The sequence below is a fragment of the Cebidichthys violaceus genome, unplaced genomic scaffold (assembly GCF_023349555.1).
Source record: "Cebidichthys violaceus isolate CVI_PGR_0920_01 unplaced genomic scaffold, fCebVio1.0.p SCAF_11, whole genome shotgun sequence".
In the NCBI taxonomy this organism is placed as follows: Eukaryota; Metazoa; Chordata; class Actinopteri; order Perciformes; family Stichaeidae; genus Cebidichthys; species Cebidichthys violaceus.
This window is the reverse complement of record NW_027176274.1, coordinates 11,346,946-11,370,412: the sequence shown is the minus strand read 5'-3', so window position 1 is coordinate 11,370,412 and position 23,467 is coordinate 11,346,946. Positions and strand designations below refer to the sequence as shown.

Here is a 23,467-nt window from a genome sequence, read left to right as displayed (position 1 = left end):
CCACGAGGCATGTTGCTCCCGATTCTGCACCTCCTCTTTGATTTCAACATCAGATGGGATCCGCCACAGCTGGATGTGGCAGGGCAGCGGTACCCCCACTGTCCTGTCGGATCACTTGAAGGACTGACACCTCCATTTATTTCAACCATTATCCATTACTTTTAGCTCACTTTTTCAACTGTTTATAAATTGCTTTCAGCTAATTATTTACTATGTTCATCCATTACGTTAAACTAACCATTTATCCATTACCTTTAGATGTCTAGTTTAAAAATGTACCTATGGGATTTGTTTTTTACATCCAATTCCTATTTTCTAGTTTTTCAAATTGGTCCACAATCTTTCAATGTAAACTGCAGAAGTATTGGGTTCAAGTACCGCTGGTAGGGAATGTTTGAGGCTAACCGCTCTTTTCAAGTCTTGCATCATTTGAAAGCAACAGAGTAACATGGACGCACATGTGGTAACACCTGAATTGAAATACTTTATGTATATGCAATGTTCTCTATTACAGTTTGTTTTACTCTTTGCTCTCTGATTACTTAAACTCACTGCTCATTCGTTTCACATCTCTTGCAGTGTCTTCACGTATTTGCCTTGATACCCTTGAGACCAATTAAAACCCAACTAAGTGTGCGTCTGTGTTCCGTTGGTCTTGCTTGTACAACTTCCGCTATCAGTTGTCAGTGTATTGACTCTTTGATTTTACACTTTGGCCTTGGGATTCGTGTGTCAAATCAAATTGGGGCTGCTTGATTTGTGCTTTGAAATCAAGAATACACTTTTTTTTTTACAGTAATTGGTTCTCCCACAGGCAACAATTATCAGCCATTAGCGGCGAGTGCAAATACTGTATTTTCAATTACTGTGTGACATTGAAGGTTGTGCAGCCTGTCCTCTCTTCTCATTGTATTTCAGCTGCTGCCTGCACCACTGATGCTCTGTACAAGGAGGTTTCTTTGCGAGTGAATGACAGCGTGTACATGGGTTTGCTTGACTTTCCTCTCTGTGGTTTCTGTGCAGGCTGAGCAGTGAGCATTGCAGTGCAGCATGGCAGAGCCAGACCCAGAGCCAATGGCCTCTGGAGCAGGGCAGCGTCTTGGAGCCCCGGAGACTCTTGGCATCAGTACACTGGACCCCGGGCACAGACCCCCGGCCATGCCCCCTGGACGACATGTCACCATCAGGGTCCGCATGCTGGATGACACAGAGGAGCTCTTTGACATCTCGGTGAGTTGTTGAAGCCTTCTTGCTCAGACACGCTTCTTGATAGGAATACTAATGTCGGATTGGGACTCCCTTATTATAGCACGGTAGCCATTAAGCATATCCCGTTCTCATCATAGCAGCTACAGTCTGGAAACAGGTTGGCATGGCAACTGCATGACGTTAAGTTGTTTAATGCATGGATGAAACTGGAGGAATCGTTTCAGTGTGTCAGGGTTCCTCCAGTTTATTGTGGTGGTACATCTTCACCGCTTCTTAATCTCCCAAACTGTCGCAAAGCTGTTCTGCAGCTGTCATTTATTACCACACTTTTTATTCTTCCACTGTGTCCTCCTGACAACCTCTTGGATATTCTTTTGGGAAACATGGACACCATTTTATTTCACAGTTCTGTCCCACAGCGGTGTGTTGATGACGTGTGAGAACCCATGTGCTTTCTTAGATAATGTAATGAAAGCAGGCAGGTGCACAAAAGAGGCAACAATACTTTAACTTTGAATGAGAAGAGCTGCCATTTGAACTCCATTCATGATTTCAGGATTTAGAGGATTAGCTTTCTCATCACAGAGATCTGCATTTAGACATTCATGTCGAAGCCATTTGCACAGATTATGTTGAAGTTGAGCTAAAATGAGAAATTAATTGTGAATGTTATATTACATGCTGCTATATTAAAACTCTACAAACTGAATGTTTGGACATGAAGCATATCATTTGCAGATATTCTAAATGAAACATGAATTTGAAAATCATTCAGATTATATGTTTTATTAATTTTCATAAAGGGCAAGACTGTAGATATTCTATATAATTCTTATATCATTATCATTATCATTCATTAGTGAATGAGTTTTGCCTGTGTAAAGACTGATACAGCATAGTCCTCTGAGCTTCATTGTTGTCCGAAAACTATTAAAAAATGATTAGCCACATAAATGAGCCACATCGACACTCCACTGTAGTTTATTTTGAGTCAGTCCCAAATTCGCCTACATGCTGCAGAAATACTCACTAGTTCACCAAATGTGTTTAAATCTACGGCTGAAAATAGTCCTAAATGAGATTTACCAGCCCTCATTTTAAAAAGAGTTACATCTTCATTAGGACCCGATGATCCTAGAGTGACACAGACAGTGTAGTTTGGTAAGTCAGATCCTATTGAGAGACGGGCTAATGTATTGTTGGTTTTGTTGTGCTTCATGGAATGGAAATATAGAATAATGGCAACATTATCCTTGAAGGTGATGAGAGCGCTTGAAGATAGTCGGTGCACCTTCCCCCAGCAATTCTCTGAACTTGTTGTGTTTTTGAAAGTTCTCGATTTAATGGCAGAAACATAGGGTGAAGTAAGTGAAAACACCGTTACTTGTCTTAGAATAGAAGAACAAGTCACACTCTGTCACCACAGTCCTTCCTGCCTGGAAGAGAAGAACGAGATGAGTAGATAGAGCGAAGTGAAAAGTGGTGATTGAGAGAGACAGATACAGCGGCAGCCACAGAGGACCCGTTGAGTGTACATGAATGGGGCTCGGGACTAATGCTGCAGAGCTTTACTGACAGTTGCTGAACGTGGAGGGTAGGGCGGATGTGTCATTCTGGCTGTTTCCCAAGGCAGTATGGGTAAATGTTGTTCCTAAACCGGGCGGCGGAGCTGCCTGTGCATGACTGCTAATCTTTCTTGTGGTATCATGTGTCGTACTTAATACTTAAGGCTTGCTTGATTATCACAGTGAGGTCCTGTTTGATTGCCCTCATTTAACCCACACAACTTTGTGTGTACTGTGGGTTAAGTGAGGCAATAAAGCCTTGTTTGTTTTAGGTTTACAAGACAAGAGTCTTGATGTTCTCACTCAGTACACTGTTTTTAGGACGACGAGCAGATGTGCTGCATCTTCTTTGTATTTTCTCAGCTTAGAACGATCAGTTCACCAATTCTGGCCTTTCAAAATTGAATATCATCCAGCCAATAATGCTGACATCTTATACGAGGCAGAACAGGTGATGAGGGGGTTTATTCAGCTTGCTTCAGGGCTCGTAATCTGTGAAAACCTGCCGTGAAATTCTACTCTCTAGGGAGACGTCAACCTCAGAGTTTTGTTAGCATACAGTAGATTTTTATGGACTTTTGGTGTTTAAGATCGCTCAATCCTCCAAAGGACACTCTCATTAATGCTTTTCATTTTGTTTACATTGTTCATGTTTAATCTGTCTTTTGCTTGGTCTGTATCTTCTTATTTCCACTTGCTGTCATAATGTTTGATACAGAGATCACGAAACCACATCCCTGTCCTTAGAATAAAGACTAAAAAAGCACTACAGTGAGATTCTCATTGAGTGTTGCATAGCAGGTGTAATGTACGTGGCCCTTGCTCTTCCACTGAGTGTGCCTTCTTGTGGACGTAGCTGCCCATGGTGGTGTAGTTGGTGATGGTGAGCTTGAAACGGCTGCTGTCACTGCAGCAGACATGCCGGGCAGAAAACAAGCTGAAGTATCGCTCGGGAGACGATAACAAAAGGCCCCCGCTAACAGAAAGCTTTATTCACGCTCAATTTAACACACATTATGTCCTCCATCTCAAGTCAGCACTTGAGATACAAAATCTCAGCGGGCGAGATATTGTCTTTGCCTAGAGGTGTGCAAGGAGGACATTTTCTTCAGTCATCGGCTAACATTCAGGGTTGTTATCTTTTCAACAAAAGACAATGAAAAACAGGAGATTTTTTTACATTTAGTTCAGTGTTGCTTCTAAAACCAGAAGCAGGGTATATAGTATACATGGCGAGTTGAGGAAGATAACTCCCTTTTGAGCCAATAGATTCCTCACAAGAATTTGTTCTGGCAGGGGTGTTTGGATGCTGGGAGTGAGTCGCTCAACTTTAGCAGTAACTTCTTTTCCTTTACATCAGCTACATCTCAGAAAAATCTCAGATTTTTTTTTGGTCCAGCTGAGATGGAGGACACAGAAAAACATACGTCAAATTGGCTCAGATCCCGCTGATAATAATCTCTCCCCTGCAGCAGTGAAGTGAGATAACTTCAAGGTCTACAAACCACATTTGTCAAGCAATTATCTAGTCCTTTATTTCGCAGCAGGAACATACAGTACTGTTCGAGAAGAGGCAGCTCGCTTTAGGTGATTTCATAGTCAGATTGACTCAGGATAGGCTTTTTTATGTGTCTCTTTAAGAAAACATAAAGCGGCTAACCTCACCCTGTAATGGATACCGAAGGCTTTAGTTCCTGCTCCTCTCGTTCAGAGGGGTAAGTTTCCACCTCAGCGGGCAGAATATCAGATAGTTGAGAAACAAAAAGGGGCCAGTGAACCACCGAGCCATCTCATGGGTCACATACCGTACTGTGGCCTACTTAGCACTCTGGCTGTGAACACACTTGTGTTGTTGATGCTGATGATGTTTGGCTGCACAAACCTGGACAACAAGGTTGACTGGCATTGATTAATAAGTACACGTTAGCCATAATATTGGCTTGGTTTAACTTTTTCATTATGGATTTTTATAGAATTATTATTTTTAAATTAAAATGGACAGCTTGCGTCCGTCTAATTTGCTCGCGCAGAGTTCAGTGGAGCAGGAAACTGTAGCTCTCAGTCTGTCTTGCGATCCTCGGGCGAACATACACTTACTCTGTCTGTGCTTATGTTTTGACACTTATGTTTGCTGATGGCTGGTAGAGGTTTGGCAGAAGTTGCCTGCGAGGAGTGTGATTGTAGCATTGATTTAGGGGTTAGGAGGTGGGGGATGGGATGATGAAGGCAGAGCGAAGAGAAGAGAGTCATGCTCATTCCTGTGAATGAAAGAAACAGTCAGGCTCCATTAGCCGGACCTTATGGCTAGAATACTAATGAATACAACCTAACATGTAATGTTCCACTTTCCAATAATACTGACATTACAACAGTATTGGAAATTCAGACACAACTCTGTCTCTCTCTCTCATGTTGCACTACTACTTCTGTTCTTCCTCTCTAACTATAATGAGCCACTGAGGACTGCAGTTTGTCCTCTCCAGCCATCGCTTTGTCCATTACAGTCACAGTACAGCCTCTTTTAAAGGGCTGCAGTGCAGAGAGACATATTGAATCCATTAATTACAGACCCTTCATCTCTTGGCATTTTCATTTGCTTTACATAGGAGTTTGTTTTTTTTACCCAGCACAGTCTCATTAAACTACAATATATTACTTTTGCTTTCTTAATTACTGATTAAGTCTACCGCAAATAAATACACAAGCACGAGTAAAACACATTTTCAGTCGAGCTAGGCTGATCCACCACTTGGGTACAACCTGTGAAATTTCAGCTGTTAGATGGATTACCATGAACATTTATGATTCAGTGAGTTTGCAACTGAATTACTTTGTGATCCCCGACTTTTCCTCCTGTGCCACCTGCAGGTCAAGATTATCACTTATTCAGAACATATGCAATAACTTAAAATAATCTAATATTAAATAACGTCTTTATGGATTCGTGCAAACCTTTGTATTCATGGTTCCCTGAAGATGTTTCCTAAAAACTTTGTTGATCCCCTGACCTTTCATCCAGTGCCATCATCAGTCAACATTTTAATACTTTTTATGACTGAATACATAAAACTAATGAAATTCTCATGAGCCTCATTTGTATTTTAGGTTTAGTGTCGACACGTTAAACCAGGATGGTTACCATGACCTGCTAAACATCGGTATGTACATCCGCATTGTCATGGTGAACCTTTCAGCCCAGCTTTCAGCCCAAAGTGCCACTGTTCCAGTGAGTACAGCCTCACAGAGCCGCTGGCAGGGCTGTACACTCTCAGTCTCACATCCACAGTTAAGTCACAGACATTGTACATCATTAGAGCAAAGATGTTCTCAGTTTTGTTTTCTGATCAAAGCATGTAGCAGGTTGGGAGCATCAATGCTGAATGTCAGGGTGTTACAGCATCAGCTCTTGATCAGTGACTTAAGATTACAAATCAGTGGATTAAAGATGTTTTTGGGCGCCCCTCCTAGCTGTGTTTGTACTCAGTTGGATATTGCCCTCTGATAATCCATCATTATACCATATAACACGCTGATCCGTCTACAGATAGTAAAAAACATTGAAGCCTACATTACATTATAGGAGCTTCCTAAATACCTATGCAATGTAAAGCCCTATCCACATCCTGGCAGGAAGCATGTCTGAGGTCGACCCACTGAGTCCCAATCGTATTTGCTGCAGAGTTCATGTGACAGGGTGTAATTCATCTCTCACTGAGAAGCTGACCACGCTGTCCGTAATCTCAATGTATCATCCCCACGGCCGGATCCGTATTTTATCACTACCATTTCCAACATTTGTCACAGCAGAGCAGATACAGAAGTGTGCATTGAGTGAGATATGAGATAAAATCCCCTCTTGTGATATTCAACCTATTTTGGGCCACAGACATTTGATCCGTGGGGAGATTTTTTCCCCCATTCCCATAACTAAAGCATTTTAACAGGGCAACAGGGACCACCCAGGCTAAAGGGGGCTATGTCACAAATGGGAGGACCTGCATGCTTTAGAGCAAGACTCTCACACCAGTCCAGAGGGCGTACCATCATCCCACCAGTTGCCGTCTTAAAGAGTAGAAACATGAAGAAGGGCTTCTTTCAGCTCTGTCTTCAACAACTTCAGTATGGTTGTTCAATGACTGACCAGCAGCGTGGACGAGGAGCTTGGATGTTTCTGCTGTTGATGCCATCTTTAGATCATTTCCCAAATGCACACAGTCAGCTATAAGAAGTGCATATGTAGCCACATTTTCACCGCGAATCTGGATACCAATTACTCACTTAATTAGATTGGCTAATGCTCCGCTTACTGGTCAAAGTGCTCATTAAATGTGACCACCATGCTAGTGTCATTAGTATATAATACAATAAATTGATTACATTAAACGTTGTGTCAATTACATTTTCATTTTGAAGAATCTACACACCTCAGATATTTTCCTCACAGCAGTAAGTTTATTAAAAATGTCAGTTATAGTAATTTAAAATAAGTAGTAGACAGAAAGGAGCAAATACTGATGCTGCAGAGCTGAAATGATTAACTGATTAGTAGAAACACGTAAGCATAATTGAAATTCGAGCTACATATTATTTGTGCACATTACAGATCACTAAAGGTTCTCAGTATCTCATGTTCCATTTTCGCACACGACATGTCGACTGTAACGAAGGCAGAGCTCAGAGGGAGGAAGGCCGTCTCGACTCTTGAAGCAGTGTGCTAAATCCTGTTAAACCCAGAGCTGCGTGGGGACACGGTCTGCTTCCCCAGCCTCATGGCGCTTTAGTGGGGTGAGCTGACAGAGGTGGCAGTTGAATTATTTGGGCGCAGAGGACGATTTGGCACCAATATTTCTGGATGGGCTGTCATTGGCAGAATATAAATACAAATTGGATTTGATTGGCTGTTAGAGTATGTGGGAGCCCAAAGCAACAAATCCAACCCTCTCCCACAGTTTACACCATGTCAATGAGTTTTCTAAACCCATTACCGTCACTCCCCAATCCCTAATATGAGTCAGGCACAAGCAACAGTGAGATCTTTTTAGATTGACTGTGCTGTGACTGTAGCGTTCCCCTGATGCACAGGGCCGTTTTTAGGTTCATAAAGTGTGCATCTGTTGTGCAGAGTGAATTTGAAAGGAGCTACAGGAGTAGAAAGATGCGAGGAGATGGTGACCATGGCAATCTCCCCCCTCCCTTCCTCCTTTGTAATCTGGTCCTTACAGAGAGTTGTGAATGAAAGATTGTTAGAGGCGGTGTACAGATAAATAGCGCCTCTCCGATTTTAACTACCATGTCACCTTGAAAGTGTTTGCAGCCTGACTGGGGAGACAATCAGAAAGAGACCTTGATATAGCAAGGATAGTGGGAATTAACGGCATCCAGACATCTGATGTTTGTCTGTTAAGATAACATATTACATTTGCTCTCTTTTGGGAGCCTTAAAATGGAAACACTTCTCGTCTCTGTTCTTTAAGACTGCTATCCCAATGGTATTGCATTAGCCCACTTTAAGCCGTTGTTGTTCTCTCTGTTATTCTTCGTGGCCTCCTGCCATGGAAAGAAATTATTTCTCATTTATCACCCCTCCCTCTGCTGCTAGAAAGCACCTCGTTGGCACAGACTGCCCCGACCTTTTGAGCTGTGCGTGAATATATATACTCCCTCTGAGCTGGTGGTGTGGATCCTCCCTGTGACCATACATCACCATGAATTTCAACACTATGCGAGTCCGTGTTCGAAAGGCCACATGGAAGCACGCTGGTCTATGTCTGGGTTGCCATGGCTACATATAGAGGTGGACGAGGAGCGTCTGAGCCGGTTGCCATGCTGTAGACTTCTGTCTTCCACTGATATCTGCCGATGGGGGGGGGGGGGGGGGTATACATGCAGAGCACTTACACTAGCATGGGGATACGCTGCTGCACACCAATTATGACTAACATATTCAGGAGACACAGCCTACATCACTGTGGGCTCTCTCTCTCTCTCTCTCTCTCTCTCTCTCTCTCTCTCTCTCTCTCTCTCTCTCTCTCTCTCTCTCTCTCTCTCTCTCTCTGTGTGTGTGTGTGTGTGTGTGTGTGTGTGTGTGTGTGTGTGTGTGTGTGTGTGTGTGTGTGTGTGTGTGTGTGTGTGTGTGTGTGTGTGTGCAGGTTCCTTTTACATATTCAAATCCATTGACTTAAAATATGACTGACAATGAGGTTTGAGGGATTATTAGCTGGTCTTGGTTGCAGTGCTGATTAACCCAGTTTCCCTGAAAGATGGCATTGTGTTTTGGGGATGGCAAGGCTTTTGGGGGGAGGGGGTCATATGCTTGGTGTCACTATAAAAAAAATGAAAATGGAAGGTGTGTGTGCTACTGTAGATTCAGTTCTGTGGTGGTTTTTGGTGGCTCAAACATGCAGTGCATAGATGAAAGCTTTCTTTTTGTAGATTTTCCTCTGGTGAATGATACACATTGAGGCTGGAAAATATTAAAAGTGTTGGCATTCATGTGCCTTGCATCATTCTTGCACTGCAAAGTATTCTCATACTTTCCTAACATGAACTCTGAACCCTTGGTTGCCTTTCTCTCATGGCATGAAATTGAAATCCAGCTGCGGAATACGGTTTTGGGGAAATGGTTGTTTTCCCACACGCCATCTTCCTCCCTCACATCCTGAAATGTAATTGGGTCGTGAAGGATGAGAGACACAGGAGAGGAGCAACATTGGGAATTATGTGGTGGCTGATGGTTAAGAATACTAACATGCTAGAGGATGCTGGAAATCATTCATTTGAGACATAAAGATGAACTGCAAGTTTTTATCTAAACCGAAGGTTACACATATTGTTACATATTTCCTGTGAGAGATGCTGCAACCAAAAGAAATACTTTTTAAGAGGAGAACATGGGGGGTTTCTGTCGCGGGAGTGAGCAATTGATCATTGTTTGAATGGTTGAATCCTCCATCATATGTCTCCTCTCCATTTTCCATAAAGCACAAGCAAAAAGCCGGGTTGTAAACACAGCTTAAGTAGTTCAATCTTACATAGACAAAGCAATTTACTCTGCATCATTCATGCTGTTTCTTGGAAGGACTACTGATGACAGCTGTCACTACTGTCAGGTTCTGTCTGACACCATTATGCCGCACTGCTTTCTATACTGTGCACAGGTGCGTTGGGAAAAGTGATGCCTTTTATAATAAGTCTTGTTCCTATGGTAACCAAGATGGACGTCCTCATGTTTGTCTGGTTCAGACAGCAGTGAAGTCGACTCTGCCCGTGTGGCCGTTTGTCAGTGCACAAAGGAAGGAAGAGGCGTATGCAAACATGACCTGTGATCTCTTTGTAGACACATGAAGGTGGAGCCTTTGACTTTTTATGCACATGCATAATTCCATTGAATGTCAGCCTTTCATGACAGCGTTCTGATCCTTTCATTACGCTCTTGAACTGTGGCACTGTATCTCACCGACTTAGCATCAGGTTTGGTAGGCATCCCGGTACATGATGGGTGTGGCAGCAGTGCTGCTCCTAACTAGCCTCCACTCTCTCTGTGATGTCCTACTGGTCTTGAATAAAGGGTGAATCCCTCGTGGGACCCGGTTTGCCTCAGCTTCACAGCAGCACTGCCGCTCTTCAATGAATTATGAATTTCTCATTGAGATTCAGAGGGATAATTAACACGAAGACCCGACTATAGCGCTGTGATATCATGGGATTATCCTTGTCCTGCGGTGCCATATTTTACTCCAGGTGCTCTGGCTTCACCTTCCCTGCTCGCACCTCCTGAAATGTTCTTATCAGTTATCAGCACCACATATGCTGCTGTTCTATTCTCATGTTATTTCCTGCCATGCCTCAGTGGTAATTAAAACGCAAATCGCTGCCTTTCGCCCCGGCTCTGTTTTTGGTCAGTGCTGTAGCTCTGCCTGCAGTGAAGTCGTTCCCATGATGCATTTGCTTGACGTGTTGCGTATCAGAATTCCTTTCAGCTGTACCTGTGCAGCCGAGTCTGCCTCCCACTGCTGCCTGGCAGTAATTGAATTTGGGGTCTCTTGGGTAGATAGAGGAGATGTGTGGGAGGGAGTGAGGATGAATGAAGCAAAGACTAAGGGAGGGAGGGAGGGAGGGTGTGTGTCTCTGTGTGTGTGTGTGTGTGTGTGTGTGTGTGTGTGTGTGTGTGTGTGTGTGTGTGTGTGTGTGTGTGTGTGTGTGTGTGTGTGTGTGTGTGTGTGTGTGTCCGTCCATGTGTGAGGAAGAAAGTGAAATCTCAAACCAGTAGCTCCAGCTGCACATATGCCTGCTGGATAGGTATTGACCTGCCAACAATAGCCCCATTTCCCCCTCCTTATTAAAGTGGGAACTGTTACATAAGCTACCATGGAGAGTAGCAAACCAGAGGCTTTCATCTGTCCTGTTTTTGGTTTCCACCTCTCTTTAGGCATGTTTGGGCTTCTTTTGGGCTTTAGTCCGGGCATCCCAACTGTTGAGCTTTTCTCTGGCTGTCTCTATTGAAAAGGTGACGCACGGAAGTCCAACGCTAAAGGAATCAAAGCTCTGTCAATGGGTCCAGTGTGGGAATGCCTCTTAGTAGATATCAAAAGATGTGTCCCAGGGAACATCTGCTTTCACACAACCAGTGGGGGTTGGTCTGTTCTGGGCATTTAAGGTCTCTGGAGTCTCTCAACATCAGCTGTCATTGCAAGGGCTTGTAGGGTAGCTCGCTCTAGCAGGCTGTTGTTAAAGTGAATTCTTACTGTTTTGTGTCCTTGTGAGACGCAGAAGTTGAATAACAGGGTCAACCATTTAAGTACAGCAGACACATCTTCAGTTCGATTCACGTACTGCAGCTCACCTTACAGTTGAATTTCTTGTGAATTTTCTTATTTGTGTCTACATGCATGTTCTCTCTTTTTTAGAGAAACGGATTGGTTGTCTGATCATCTTGTTTTCACATTCTGCTGGAGATGCAGGTCTTGTGATTTTAGTGTGACTTTCTTGTTTTATTTCATTTAAATTCATTACATAGAAATGTTGTACTCACATGTGCTCAGTTGACCTCCTTTTAAACAGACAAGAATTTAGCTTAATACGCATATATTTGGTTAGTGAAATTACACTTGATTATATCAATGTAAACCATGTGGTTTAGATCAGTGGTTCTCAACTGGTCTGGCTGCGGGACCCACCATCACCCCTTGATGACAAGCCGCGACCCGAATTTCTCAATCCATATATCATGTAGTCCGTGTCGTACTTGCGTTTCGCTCAATTAGCACATGAAAACTAACTTTGTGGGTGTTCTTCTACACTGTGAAATGGCGGGTGTCTATTAGCATTACAAGGCATCAACGCCAAATACTGTTAAGGAGTGTGAATAACTCCGCTGCATCAAACAATACCCTTCAAAATAAAAGCACAGGATTATTATTTTTTTTCCCAGGCAAAGGCCCGCGACCCACTTTTGGCCAGATGAGAATCACTGGTTTAGATAACATTATTAGTGGGAGAGTCAAAGTGTGAATGCAGAGTAACCAATAGTATGATTGTGCAATGAGTTTTGCAGAATTGTGACCCTGTTAGACCTTCACTGTCCTTTTGTTGATTTTAAAACGCACAACCAATCACACATACAGCATAAACAGATCAATGTGAAACAAAAGCAGTGAAATTAGGTTATTATAGCAGCAAATGAAGGATATAAAACATGAACTAAACCTTCTCTAGAGCAGGGTAGCCATGTTGCTGCATACTGTAGGTCACCATGGAGATTTTTCCCTGTTTAAAAAGTGAGCCAGCATTGTGTGACTGAAAGCCAGGGTGGCAACCAGCGTTGGCTTGCTGACCTCACTTGGTGAGACAAACCCCAGGCCTGCATTCAAGCCCAAAACACTTCAGAGAGAACCTCTTGTGCCTTAAACCTCTTACTCTCAGAAACACTCATGTTCCCTTCTCATCTATTGTTTATGTGTTGTTAAATTAGTCAGAGTGGGTTGTTTCTGTCTCTGAGAACCCTTAAACCCAAGAGTCCAGTGTTCCCATATCCAGAGCCAGATTTGTGTGTGTGTGTGTGTGTGTGTGTGTGTGTGTGTGTGTGTGTGTGTGTGTGTGTGTGTGTGTGTGTGTGTGTGTGTGTGTGTGTGTGTGTGTGTGTGTGTGTGTGTGTGTGTGTGTGTGTGTGTGTGTGTGTGGCAGTAGTCACATCCTTGCTTGTTGGTTTAAAGTCACACTAATTTCATAGCACATAGAGGTGGTTTTGGGTGTGCTTGAGAAGCCACAATGAACAGGGCGTGGTATTTGCACCCCTATGTATTTTAGTTTCCAAAAACGATGGTTATGGTCACAGTAATTACAACAATTTTGCATGGAGGTATGGAGCTGAACGCTGAACCTCTAAAAGCAACGCACACGTTACACCATAGATTAAAATAAAAAGATAATTACTCACTATTTAACCGCAACCGCATGCTTCCTTTCAGCTCCAGAACTCTCTTCTAAAGAGATTAGGAATCACAATTTTCCTTATGTTGCCATGGTAACTGGTTTTGCTCTGTCTTCCAGTGGAGAGGGATTGGTATTCTGTAGTCATTCGCAGAGGCCTAAAATTCCTGCTGGACCCGGTGGCCTGCAGACATGGAGCAACAGCTGCCTTCACAGAGGCTGTGCCTTGCTCTCGCATGTGTTTGCCAGCTTGTGTTTGTGCCCGAGTTCTCCACCGACAACGTTTAAATGTGAGATTTCACCTCAGGACTGCGTCCACATTTGTCACGCTGTGGCGAACAAGTGCTAATGCTCCCGCCACGGGCAAGTTCACGCAGGGGGCTGAAGGTTTGAACTGTGCCGCGTTAAAGTGGGCAGTATAAGGCTGCAGCGAACGTTGTGTGTCAAAGGGACTTGACTCCTGGTCCAAACCGCTCAGGTTGGTGTCTCAGAGTGTTTCTGAAACCCAATCGCATACTTCTCATTGCAGGTGTCCTACTACCAAGCTCATTTTCTTATCAGTGGTACAACTGCTCCGATTCACACATACTTTGTCAGCAATAACCCAGACAGAGGAAAACTAAAGCAATACATATAGTGAAACATTTATTTTTGTATTTGATGGATTGCTATTAAATGTAAAACAGATATTCATGAGAGGATGATTCCTACGCTAACTTTGGTGATCCTGACTTTTTCTCTAGCTCCACCCTGAGGTTGACACATGTGGTTTTGAGTAAAATGTCTTAACAACGACTGGACGTATTGCCATTAAATTTGGTACCTTTGGTTACTTGTGTTTAGAGATCTTTAGATTTTGCTCCGATACAGCCTGGATTGTTGATTGTCTATCGGCAAGTATACGAGTCTATGCACCGATCCAATATTACATCCATCGTTAGCTTCTGAGTGGGTTACCTCGCTTCTTTCTCATCCCTGTTGAGAGCTTACACATGCACATTACCGATCGGTCAGGTGCTAGTGGAGTTAGCTAGAGCTAGAGCTAGCTAAATGTCAGCAATTTGGCAATATTTTACACTTGACAATCCCATCAGTAAAACTGTTTTTAACGAATGGTGACCATGGTAAACGTTGGACCTGCTAAACATAAGTATATTAGCAACATTGTTAGCATGCTGGTGTTTGCATTTAACAAGAAAAAAATCATCAGCACCACGAGTATCAATAAGGTTGTTGCTGTCTCATCCAGCGTGGCCAGAGACACTAAGACAGTATATTTTTAAGATCTAATGACCACCTATTTTAATTCAATGTGCTCTGGTTATAGCATCACCGGTGCTTTTTCAAACTGAGAGTGCTTTGTTGACCTTAATCCTCGTCCACAGGAAGTGCAGCCTTGGTCTGAGGCTCTTGTCTCTGCATCTGCGTGCTGTAAGGTCAACTATATTCTGACTGGGAAATCCCAGAACACCTTCACACTGGCCAAGTGATAATTAGAGGTTCATTGTGATAACATTAAAAGATGTAAAAAATATTTTGGACTTATTGTTTGGACCCTGGTTATTCCTGGAGATGTGTTTCTGCAGCTGTTGACTAAATATTTTTCAAAGAAAAACATTAGCCCATGTTTGGTCTGATTTGATATCTTTCAACCTCCTTCATTCTAAAAAAATAGACTTCATGTTTTCTTATGTGTTTGGGAGGAAATTTGGCTATATTTGACAAGGTTTTGTATGTAAGGTCACAACAGCTATCATCAGTACAGTCACTGGACTACATCACAGGGCAGAGGGCCTCTGGATTTGCGGCACTGGTGGATAAGTAGTTTAAGGCTAATCTCAAGGAGGCCAATTGATTGGCCTCACGAGTAAAGCAGCATGTGCAGCTGTCATTATTTATTACTGGTGGAGATTATGGGGAAGCGAACGTGCGACAGAACAAATCCAACAACCACCACTTTCCTCAAGAGACCTGCCTGCTGCCGCTCTGGAAAGACTTTCTTAAACACCACACAAGCTCCCAATTTTCATCTACTTCACATGCCCTATCTCGCAACGTTAATGGAATTAAAAAATAACATGTAAATCCGGCCCCGATATACGCTCTTCCTTGGCCCGTGCTTCACCCTTCCACCAAGTTTCATGAAAATCAGGCTAGTTTTTTCCATAATCCTGCTACAAAACCAAACCAAACCAAAAACATAACCTCCTTGGCGGAGGCAATTAGAGTCAGACTGTGAGTTGGACTGTGATTAATCAAATAAATTGAAGGAATAATTGAGAGATTAAAAAAAATGAGTATAATCATTAGTTTCAGCCTTAATTAGGAGAGGGTGATAGGGATATATTTATCCGTCACGGTATAGGTAGACTTAAATGCAAAAACAATTAGTTGATTAATCCTTTATTCAATTGCTTGAAAATGAATTGGCAGATAATTTGATGATTGATTCATTGTTTCAGTAATTTTTCCAGAGGAGATTTCAGTGTTTGGTTGGTTACAGCTTCTAATACTGTATGTGAGCTGCTTTTCTTTATCATATGTGATAGTAGATTGAAAATCTTATCTTAAAACAAGCAATTTTAATATGTCACCTTGAGGTACTAGAAATTATAATGGGCAGTTTTTTTTAATTTTTCTTGATATAACCTTAAAAGTAGTATCTATGTATGTATCTGGATACAGTAGGTTTTCTGCAAAATTGATAAAGAAACAGTTTCTGACATATTCTGAATGCTCAAACTATTCTGAATATGCTCAAACTGCAATGTTAAATCACAGTTGCTTGTCTTAACCTTTTGGTATCCAACCTCCTCCTTGTTTAAATTCTTCAGTTTGTTGCTACTTTTGCATTTTTACACGTTGGGATTATAACTGTGACTTGAATTTGAATTTGGCACACCAGGATCTACATATTAATTATCTTCCTATTGCTGCTTATGCACCGTATCTTAATGACATCCCGTATTATTACTGTGCTCTCGCTGTCTTGATCTCTCCAACACACACGCAGCACATAAGCAGACATCACAATGATTATGTAGATGAGTGTGTCTGCTCCAATATTAGCAAGCTGCTGTTTATATAGGCAGGGTGGCACATTTACTTATACTTAATTAACATACCTTGGATATTAATGTTTCCACAATAATGTGTCCCATCTGTTATTGTGCCTGATAAAGATGTGCGGGTGCTTGTGGAGTGTACCTGGCCTGTCACTGATCTGTTTCAGTCGATGCCCAGATTGATAGTCCAACAGCTGTTCCTCTGCTCTTAAACTGCTCTGACATTAATTTGAGATTTCTGATATTGTCTTACAGTCCCAGCAGCGTAACATGTTTTAATTAGGAAACTAAATATTGAAACAGTTGGTTTAGAATGTGCCCACACAATTACAGACACATACATTTCTGATTACTGGCCCGCAACTGATCTGGAATTCAGATCTTAGGGGAAGTGTCACGCTCGCTCAGTGGAGACGTAAATGATTCTGGTGTGTACTGGCTTGGTTCACTGGGAATAGGTGCATGAAACTGGAGCCCTGGTTGGTTTGGGCTTTGGATCGGTGGACTGTGCAGATTGTGGATTGGATGTGATGTTTCAGGGTTGCAGTTTTTTCCGGTTTGTTATGCAGAGGACTGATGAGGACTTGGTGCCATGATGGAAGAATTTCAGTTTTTCCTCGTTTTCTTGATTTGGTGGTCAGATTTGAGGATTAATTTAGACTGCCGTCGTCTCAGAGGAAGCTCTGCTAGTGTGGTTAAGTGTCAGATGCAATCTTCACCTGCTATGCATTGTCTGCTAGATAATCTCTTTGATTCAGCTCTCTGATGTTTTTTATAATAAGACCATCTGTCCTGAGGTTGAATTGAGGCTTGCTTGGTGCCTACTGACTGTTGAATCAATCCAAGGTATTAAGAATCTCTTTGACACGTGTATTCAGACTATATATGAAAGGCTTGTCTCTTTATTGGTCTGACCTTGTGGGAGTTGTCTCTCGCAGTTACACTTAATTAATCTCTTAATTAACCTATTGATTGCCTCCGCTTTCACAGTTACAGTGCTCTATAGTATTCACAGCTGTCTCTTAATTCTGTAGGTGGTGAGGGTTCCCTTCACACAAAAATGAATCAGTACACAATTATTTTATAAGAATGTATTTTTGCATGGTATTACTATACTATATTCCTGTATTTAGTTCTAGTTTAGGGATGTGCACTGATCCAGTGGATGCAGCCACATCCATGCGAGTACCTTTACCTGATGAAGAGCCAATTTAGATTTGTAATGTTGAACTATTTCTAAACGTAATGAAGGGAGCATTCTGTAGTGTGGCGAGCAGAACTCAGCCTACAGGTTTTAGACTCAACTGGATGAGACAAATGTGTTTTGTATGCATTTTCTGACATAACTTAAAACTATGGGAAAGTAGGATTCATTTTTTTGTAATGGTGAATATTTGTTTTTGGAACAAAAGTCTTTCCAAGCCGTTTTCATTCTTGAATATCTCTCTGTGATAATACTGTAATAACCGTTTAAAATGAATTATTCTGCTCTTCAGTCTACTTTTATCAAGCTAAACTAAATATGGAGTTTCTGCCCAAATGTGAAGTGACGTATCCCCCCCTCCTCCTCAAGTGACAGTAATCCCTGCTCTGGGAAGGGGTGGTAGCAGAGAATAACCAGCATGGGTCCAGAATTTGAAGCACCCTGAAAAGGATTCAGGCAGATGAAGAAAAAAGAGGCCAATCTCTTTTAGGGTAATTCCAGCTGTCTGAAAACCCCCGCTTGCCCTCTGCTTATTTTAGTGATACTCCATGTTCGGCTCAGGCATGATAGAATGTTGCGGTGTATGTTTAACATAATACAGTGACTTAATTTTTGCAAGCACAGCAAAAAATGTTGGCATGTTTGGTTGAATCTCTGCCGCTGCTTGTTTAGTGTCTGCACTAACGATGCAAACCCACAACTGTTAGATCTTTCTTCTGATTTATGGTGCACTGACTAACAGTGGGAGGTCCTCGCACAACTGCCCAGAGCTATGTGCCGTTAGGTATTCAGCAGTACAACGGCCACGACAGGACGCTTAATTATTCTTTATGCAGAATCAATATGTTTCTAGCAGCCCAGACGGGCTCTGAGGAGGTCAGGCAGGCAAAGTGGGGAAGAGGAGGAGAAATAGGAGGAGGAGGAGGAGGAGCAGGAGGAGGAGGAGGAGGAGCTACCTCCATCTCAGCCCCTATTGAATCCGGGGGACATTATTTTCATGGTTGTCCTCTGGGGGCCTGGAGGCTGGCCTACTGTGACAGAATGATTCTGACAGCTGTGGCAGTCCAATCATCACTTTTCCTTTCATTTTTTTGTTGATGTTTTTCATATGCAGCAGGAAGAAAAAAAAAAATGTGGGAAAAAGCCTATAATTTAAGTACTTGTAAACATTACACTGCTTTGAATGGTCTTTTGCTGAGTATGGCATCATGTTTTAGTTTAGGTATAATTATATTAAAGCTCTCCTAATTACGAATGCACTAGTGAAAACATTTGCATGGTCACATGTCCGTGTGTGCTGTGAGGGTATGCAGGTAATTTGACAGGCTTATCAGCAGGTTTGCCTCCCACTGTTCTCTCTTTGTCAGCTTCCCGCTGTAGTCGAGTCACCCTGGGAATCTCTGCAGCACATGACCTGAATCTCAATGAGCTTTTTGCCACTGACCTCTCTGTCCTACCCTTCCCTTACAGCACACCATATACACTTGCTCCTGCGATTACATGCTCACACTGAAGCACATGCAAAGATGCCTACATGGACTGGAAGGTATACTTCAAACGGCTGTTGTTGTTTTTTTGATTTATTGTGACAGAACCCATGGAGTATGGGACCGGCAGTCAGTGCAGTCTTCACATATCTTTTTAATAACAGCACGAGGAGGATTCAGTATGGGAATGTATCTGCCTGTTACTGTAAGCCGTTCTGTAATCTCAGCTCGGCCTTGGTCAGTGTTATCAGAAGAACCATGGTTCACTTAAAAGTATCTGAGATCACGTCTGGGGCTTACTGTTGCTACTTTGAAAATTCATCTCCTGAAGACAGCTTCTAGGCCTCAGAAGTCAGTTTGAGAATGTTTTTTGTATAACTTAAAAATAGATTTTGGAAGCCATATCAGTTAAGCACTGGAGGTAGTTGAATTTGAAAAAGTGACCTTTTCCCACTTCACTATTTGATTTGCTTATTCTGCTCTTTAAATCACATTCTCTTTCATCTTTGACCTCGATCAGCTTTGTGTGATGTTGCTGAATGTCACAGCTGAAAACCTCCCGCCGTGAGATGACGGCTCCATGATCTGTCAAGATATAACTGACCCAGCAGGGGCCATTGGACCAGTGTTTCTCAAGACACAAGACAGAATTAAATGAAAGCAAATTTTGGAATCCCAGTTGATATCCGATCCAACAATGGCTAACTACTTGGCTTTAAAAACATCAACTCCTCCTCTATTGTACTCCCAAGAATCACATATTCAGCCATTCTCTTTGTTCTCTCTGTCTATCTGGAGCCTAAAGGCATTGGCAGTCTGTTTACCACCCATGCCACCCACCCACCACACTCCCCCAGGAAGAGTTTGGTGAGCACTGCCCGGCCTGGCTTATTGCAAGTGAAGTGGACCATACCAACAACTCCTGGAGGGGAAGAGTAGAGGGAACACAAAGCTACTTTACACCTGACCTTTATGGGGTTTTTTTGTGCTGACAGGAGCTTACTAACAAGAGGTGGGCTTTTGGGGGGGAGGGGTGTATTTGTTCTACCCTGAAGTGGAACCCAAGTGGACGTGTGTGTGTGTGTGTGTGTGTGTGTGTGTGTGTGTGTGTGTGTGTGTGTGTGTGTGTGTGTGTGTGTGTGTGTGTGTGTGTGTGTGTGTGTGTGTGTGTGTTGTAGACATTGCTGTCATCTTTATTTAGCCTTCCTCTGTCAGTCGGAGCATGTGGAGGTCAGTGTAGTGAGGCGAGGATGTTAGCGCTCATACACATGTAGACAGTAGTAGCATCCTATGAGCCTATGTTCATGCCTAACAAACCTAGACAGACACTCCCTGGCCTGGGACCGAGACCGCTGAATCAGGATGCAGTGTCTCGGGAATTGGCTGCTCCTGTGTAAACTAGCTCCAGTGCTTTTATAGATAGAGGTAATAAAAAAGGAGATTGGTGACATTTTCTTGGCATTGCGGATGATGAAAGAAATGTCATCCACTGAGCAAGATGTTTTTTTTAATACTATAACCTTTCTGCTGGGGGAAACGCCGCATCACATGTACGGAGAGATGGATGAGAAATCATGTGTCAGCTGCACGTCAGAGTGAAGAAGTCACAGCTTCTGCTTTGAAGAAGTGCATTTGCCATCTATCTGCAATCTATCTGCATTTGAGCACAGTTGTCATGGTGGGAACTTTGTATTATTGGTGTAGTTTGGAGTCTAGATCAGAATGGGAAAATAAAAAGACAATTTCTCTTATAAGTCAAAATTAATGGTTTAATAACGTTGAATTGACACAGTAAACTGTCAAAATCTTTTGGCTTCCAATCTTTCTGAGCACTTGGAGGAGGAAACCACAAACCCTGGGAACCGACTGCTTTTAATAGTTTAAATTGACTGAATGGATTGCAATGAAATTTGGTACACAAAATGTATTTAGGTGCCCATAATAGACCAAACAATTAGCTATTGCAGTTTTAAAATTCCCACAAAACGTATGACATCAGCTGTACATTGTGTTTGCTGCTAATACCAGCATGCTAATGCTAACATGCTAGACAACAACACTAGCATGTTAACATTTTGAGTCTGTTAGCCCGCTGACATTAGGATTTACCTCAAAGCAGTGCCTCACATATCTGCTAGCCTGGCTGTGGACCCTTAGTATTGTTAGCATTTGGCAGCCATTACCAGCTATCAATAACATGTGCTATTGTGTGGTTTCTGATACGTTAACAGTTCACTGAAGGCACCCTCACCAGACATTGTTGGCGACATGGATAACTGCCAAGGTGCTGTTATAAACAGCGTATAGGCCTTTTCACTGGAGACATTTTGACGTGTCACAGTAGAAAAATCACAAGTGTAAATAATAAAATGAGCGATGGCGGAATTCTATTTAGCTGCTTCAGTTTCTGGGTCCTGGTATTGTACACGTCATGATTTACTAAGTGCTTTTCCTACTTTGACAAGTCAAACCATCTGCTGTGAAAAAGGCCCATGGATCAGATGTTTCAGAGATGAAGTGAACACCACTGTCCACATGCTTTTGTGTACTTTTTGTCTTGTGCTATTTTTATGGGTTTTTACCAGAGTATATTTCTGTTGTGTAAGGCGTCGCTCTTATGTCGTGTTTCATCAGGACATTGTTGCAATTAGACTTATAGAGACTTTAGAATGAGGACTGTGTTATTAATTGTGTCCTCTGAGTGCCAGCGTCATGAAGACGGTAGATCTCTGTGACTTGTGCTTCATTAACGACGGGGCTCTTATTGTGTCGGCTGCAGCAGTGTCAATTGGCAGCGCCATAACTCCGGTCTGCAACAGCTGCATTTAATCAAGCCCTCGCTGGCTGTAATCAGCCTCTGCCTTACCCATCTCTGCTTGGCTCGTGGTCTTTTTACACTGACAGCTGATTTATAAGGCTGGATATGAGAGTGCCCCAGTGAGACAGAAACACTCTTCAGCCTTCACTGTATTCAGCTCGGTTTATTCTGCTGGTCTTGTTCCTGCAGCCTCTACAGAGCACATTTGTCGAAATCGGTGAAGGAAAGTGAATTCAAACTGAGGCTGTTTCGCCCTCTGGTTTATCTGGAAACAATGTGTGTGTGTGTATGGGAAAGGAGTGTTTTGGCTGATGGCCTCTTTCCTTCCAGCTTTCTTGTGACTTCCCTCATCAGTGGCATCACCATATGGAAACAGCGGGTTTGTGGTGTTGGGATGCCCTCTGCACTGCATGGGGCAGCCTGGAGAGAGATGGTGGCGCTGCACACAGGAAGGACAGACTTGAGGAGGAGCGGTGAGGGTGGGAGACGTGTTTGGGGAAGATTATGGATTCCGTTGTGGAAGTGTAAACCCTCTCCTAAGCTGGTAGAGCTTTCATTTTTTTCTCTCTAAGCATTCATAGGAACTCAAACCGTGTCATTCTTTGCCTTTTGAAACACTACATAGATTTACACGCAGGCAAACCCCTTTATTGTCAGATGAAAAGAGGATGTCAACACACAGTTCAGCTGTATGAAGGGAATTCTCGTAGTAGCTGTCATTTTGTGCAAAAAAAGTAGAGGAGAAACTCCTTGAAACGTACTCAGACGCAGCCATGGCTCATTATCCAAGCCAGGGGGAACTGCTACAATAAACACATTCTGTACCTGTGATTCGCTGCACACTGGTGCAAAACAGTCACGAGGAAGCAGCCATGCAGAAATACTCTAGTTGTGTGCCTGACAGAGCTCTGTGTCTCCTCTGGGCGGCTGTAACAAGACATGTTTCAGTGGAAATTCCTGACATTTATTTGACCTTCCATGGGAACCTTCGTGCTCCAAAGTTGTGGTGGCTTTTTTAGATTTTGGTGTTGTCACGTTGCAAGTGTTTGTCAGAAAGTGGGCCTCTAAGTCCATCTTCAAAGGGTTTATATGTTCTGTGTGTTGGGTGAGTGAGGACTGAGGTGGTCAGGGAGAGTCTTTATCCCATCCTGATACTGCATCAGCCTCAAAGGCCGCTGGTCCATCATCAGTGACAGCAATGACACGGAAAACACAGATCAAAGACTGGGTCCAACCCCCTCCAGCTGCAATAGCTTTTTGCGGCCTACTGTGTTGTTGAATGCCAGGATGGAAGGATGGAGGATAGCGGAGGAGTCATTTATTTCAGTGACATTAACTTCCACAGGGTTTGACAAGTCTACTAAGCAGTTTGTCTCTCACAACTCTTCTGTGTCAAAGTCTTATCATTGGGCTTTTCCGAAGTTTGGATGTCCTTCGTTTGAATACGAGTATTAAATGTCACTTGTATTGAAAGAACAAAAGTTCAGATAAAAATATTGATGGTTACTGTGCTATTTTAACCAGTATTTCTTTACATTCTGTTCACAGCAAAAAGCCTCAGGCAAGGTGCTTTTGGACCTGGTGTGCTCCCACATGAACCTCATTGAAGGTGACTACTTTGGCTTGGAGTTTCAGAACCATCAAAAGATGATGGTGAGTGAGGATGAAAATGAAGAAATACAGACCCTTTT

At 42.7% G+C, this 23,467-nt stretch overlaps 1 protein-coding gene across 2 annotated transcripts in view; it reads left to right on the top strand.

The window, feature by feature from the left end:
• Positions 1–23,467, top strand: part of LOC137868181 (FERM, ARHGEF and pleckstrin domain-containing protein 1-like) — a 50,109-nt gene that overhangs the window by 2,870 nt on the left and 23,772 nt on the right. For both annotated transcript variants that reach the window (XM_068704786.1, XM_068704785.1), the window contains exons 2-3: positions 1,024–1,230; positions 23,325–23,429. In XM_068704786.1, coding sequence (XP_068560887.1) covers positions 1,051–1,230; positions 23,325–23,429 — 285 coding nt within the window. In that variant the 5' untranslated portion in view covers positions 1,024–1,050. The remainder of the gene's footprint in view (positions 1–1,023; positions 1,231–23,324; positions 23,430–23,467) is intronic.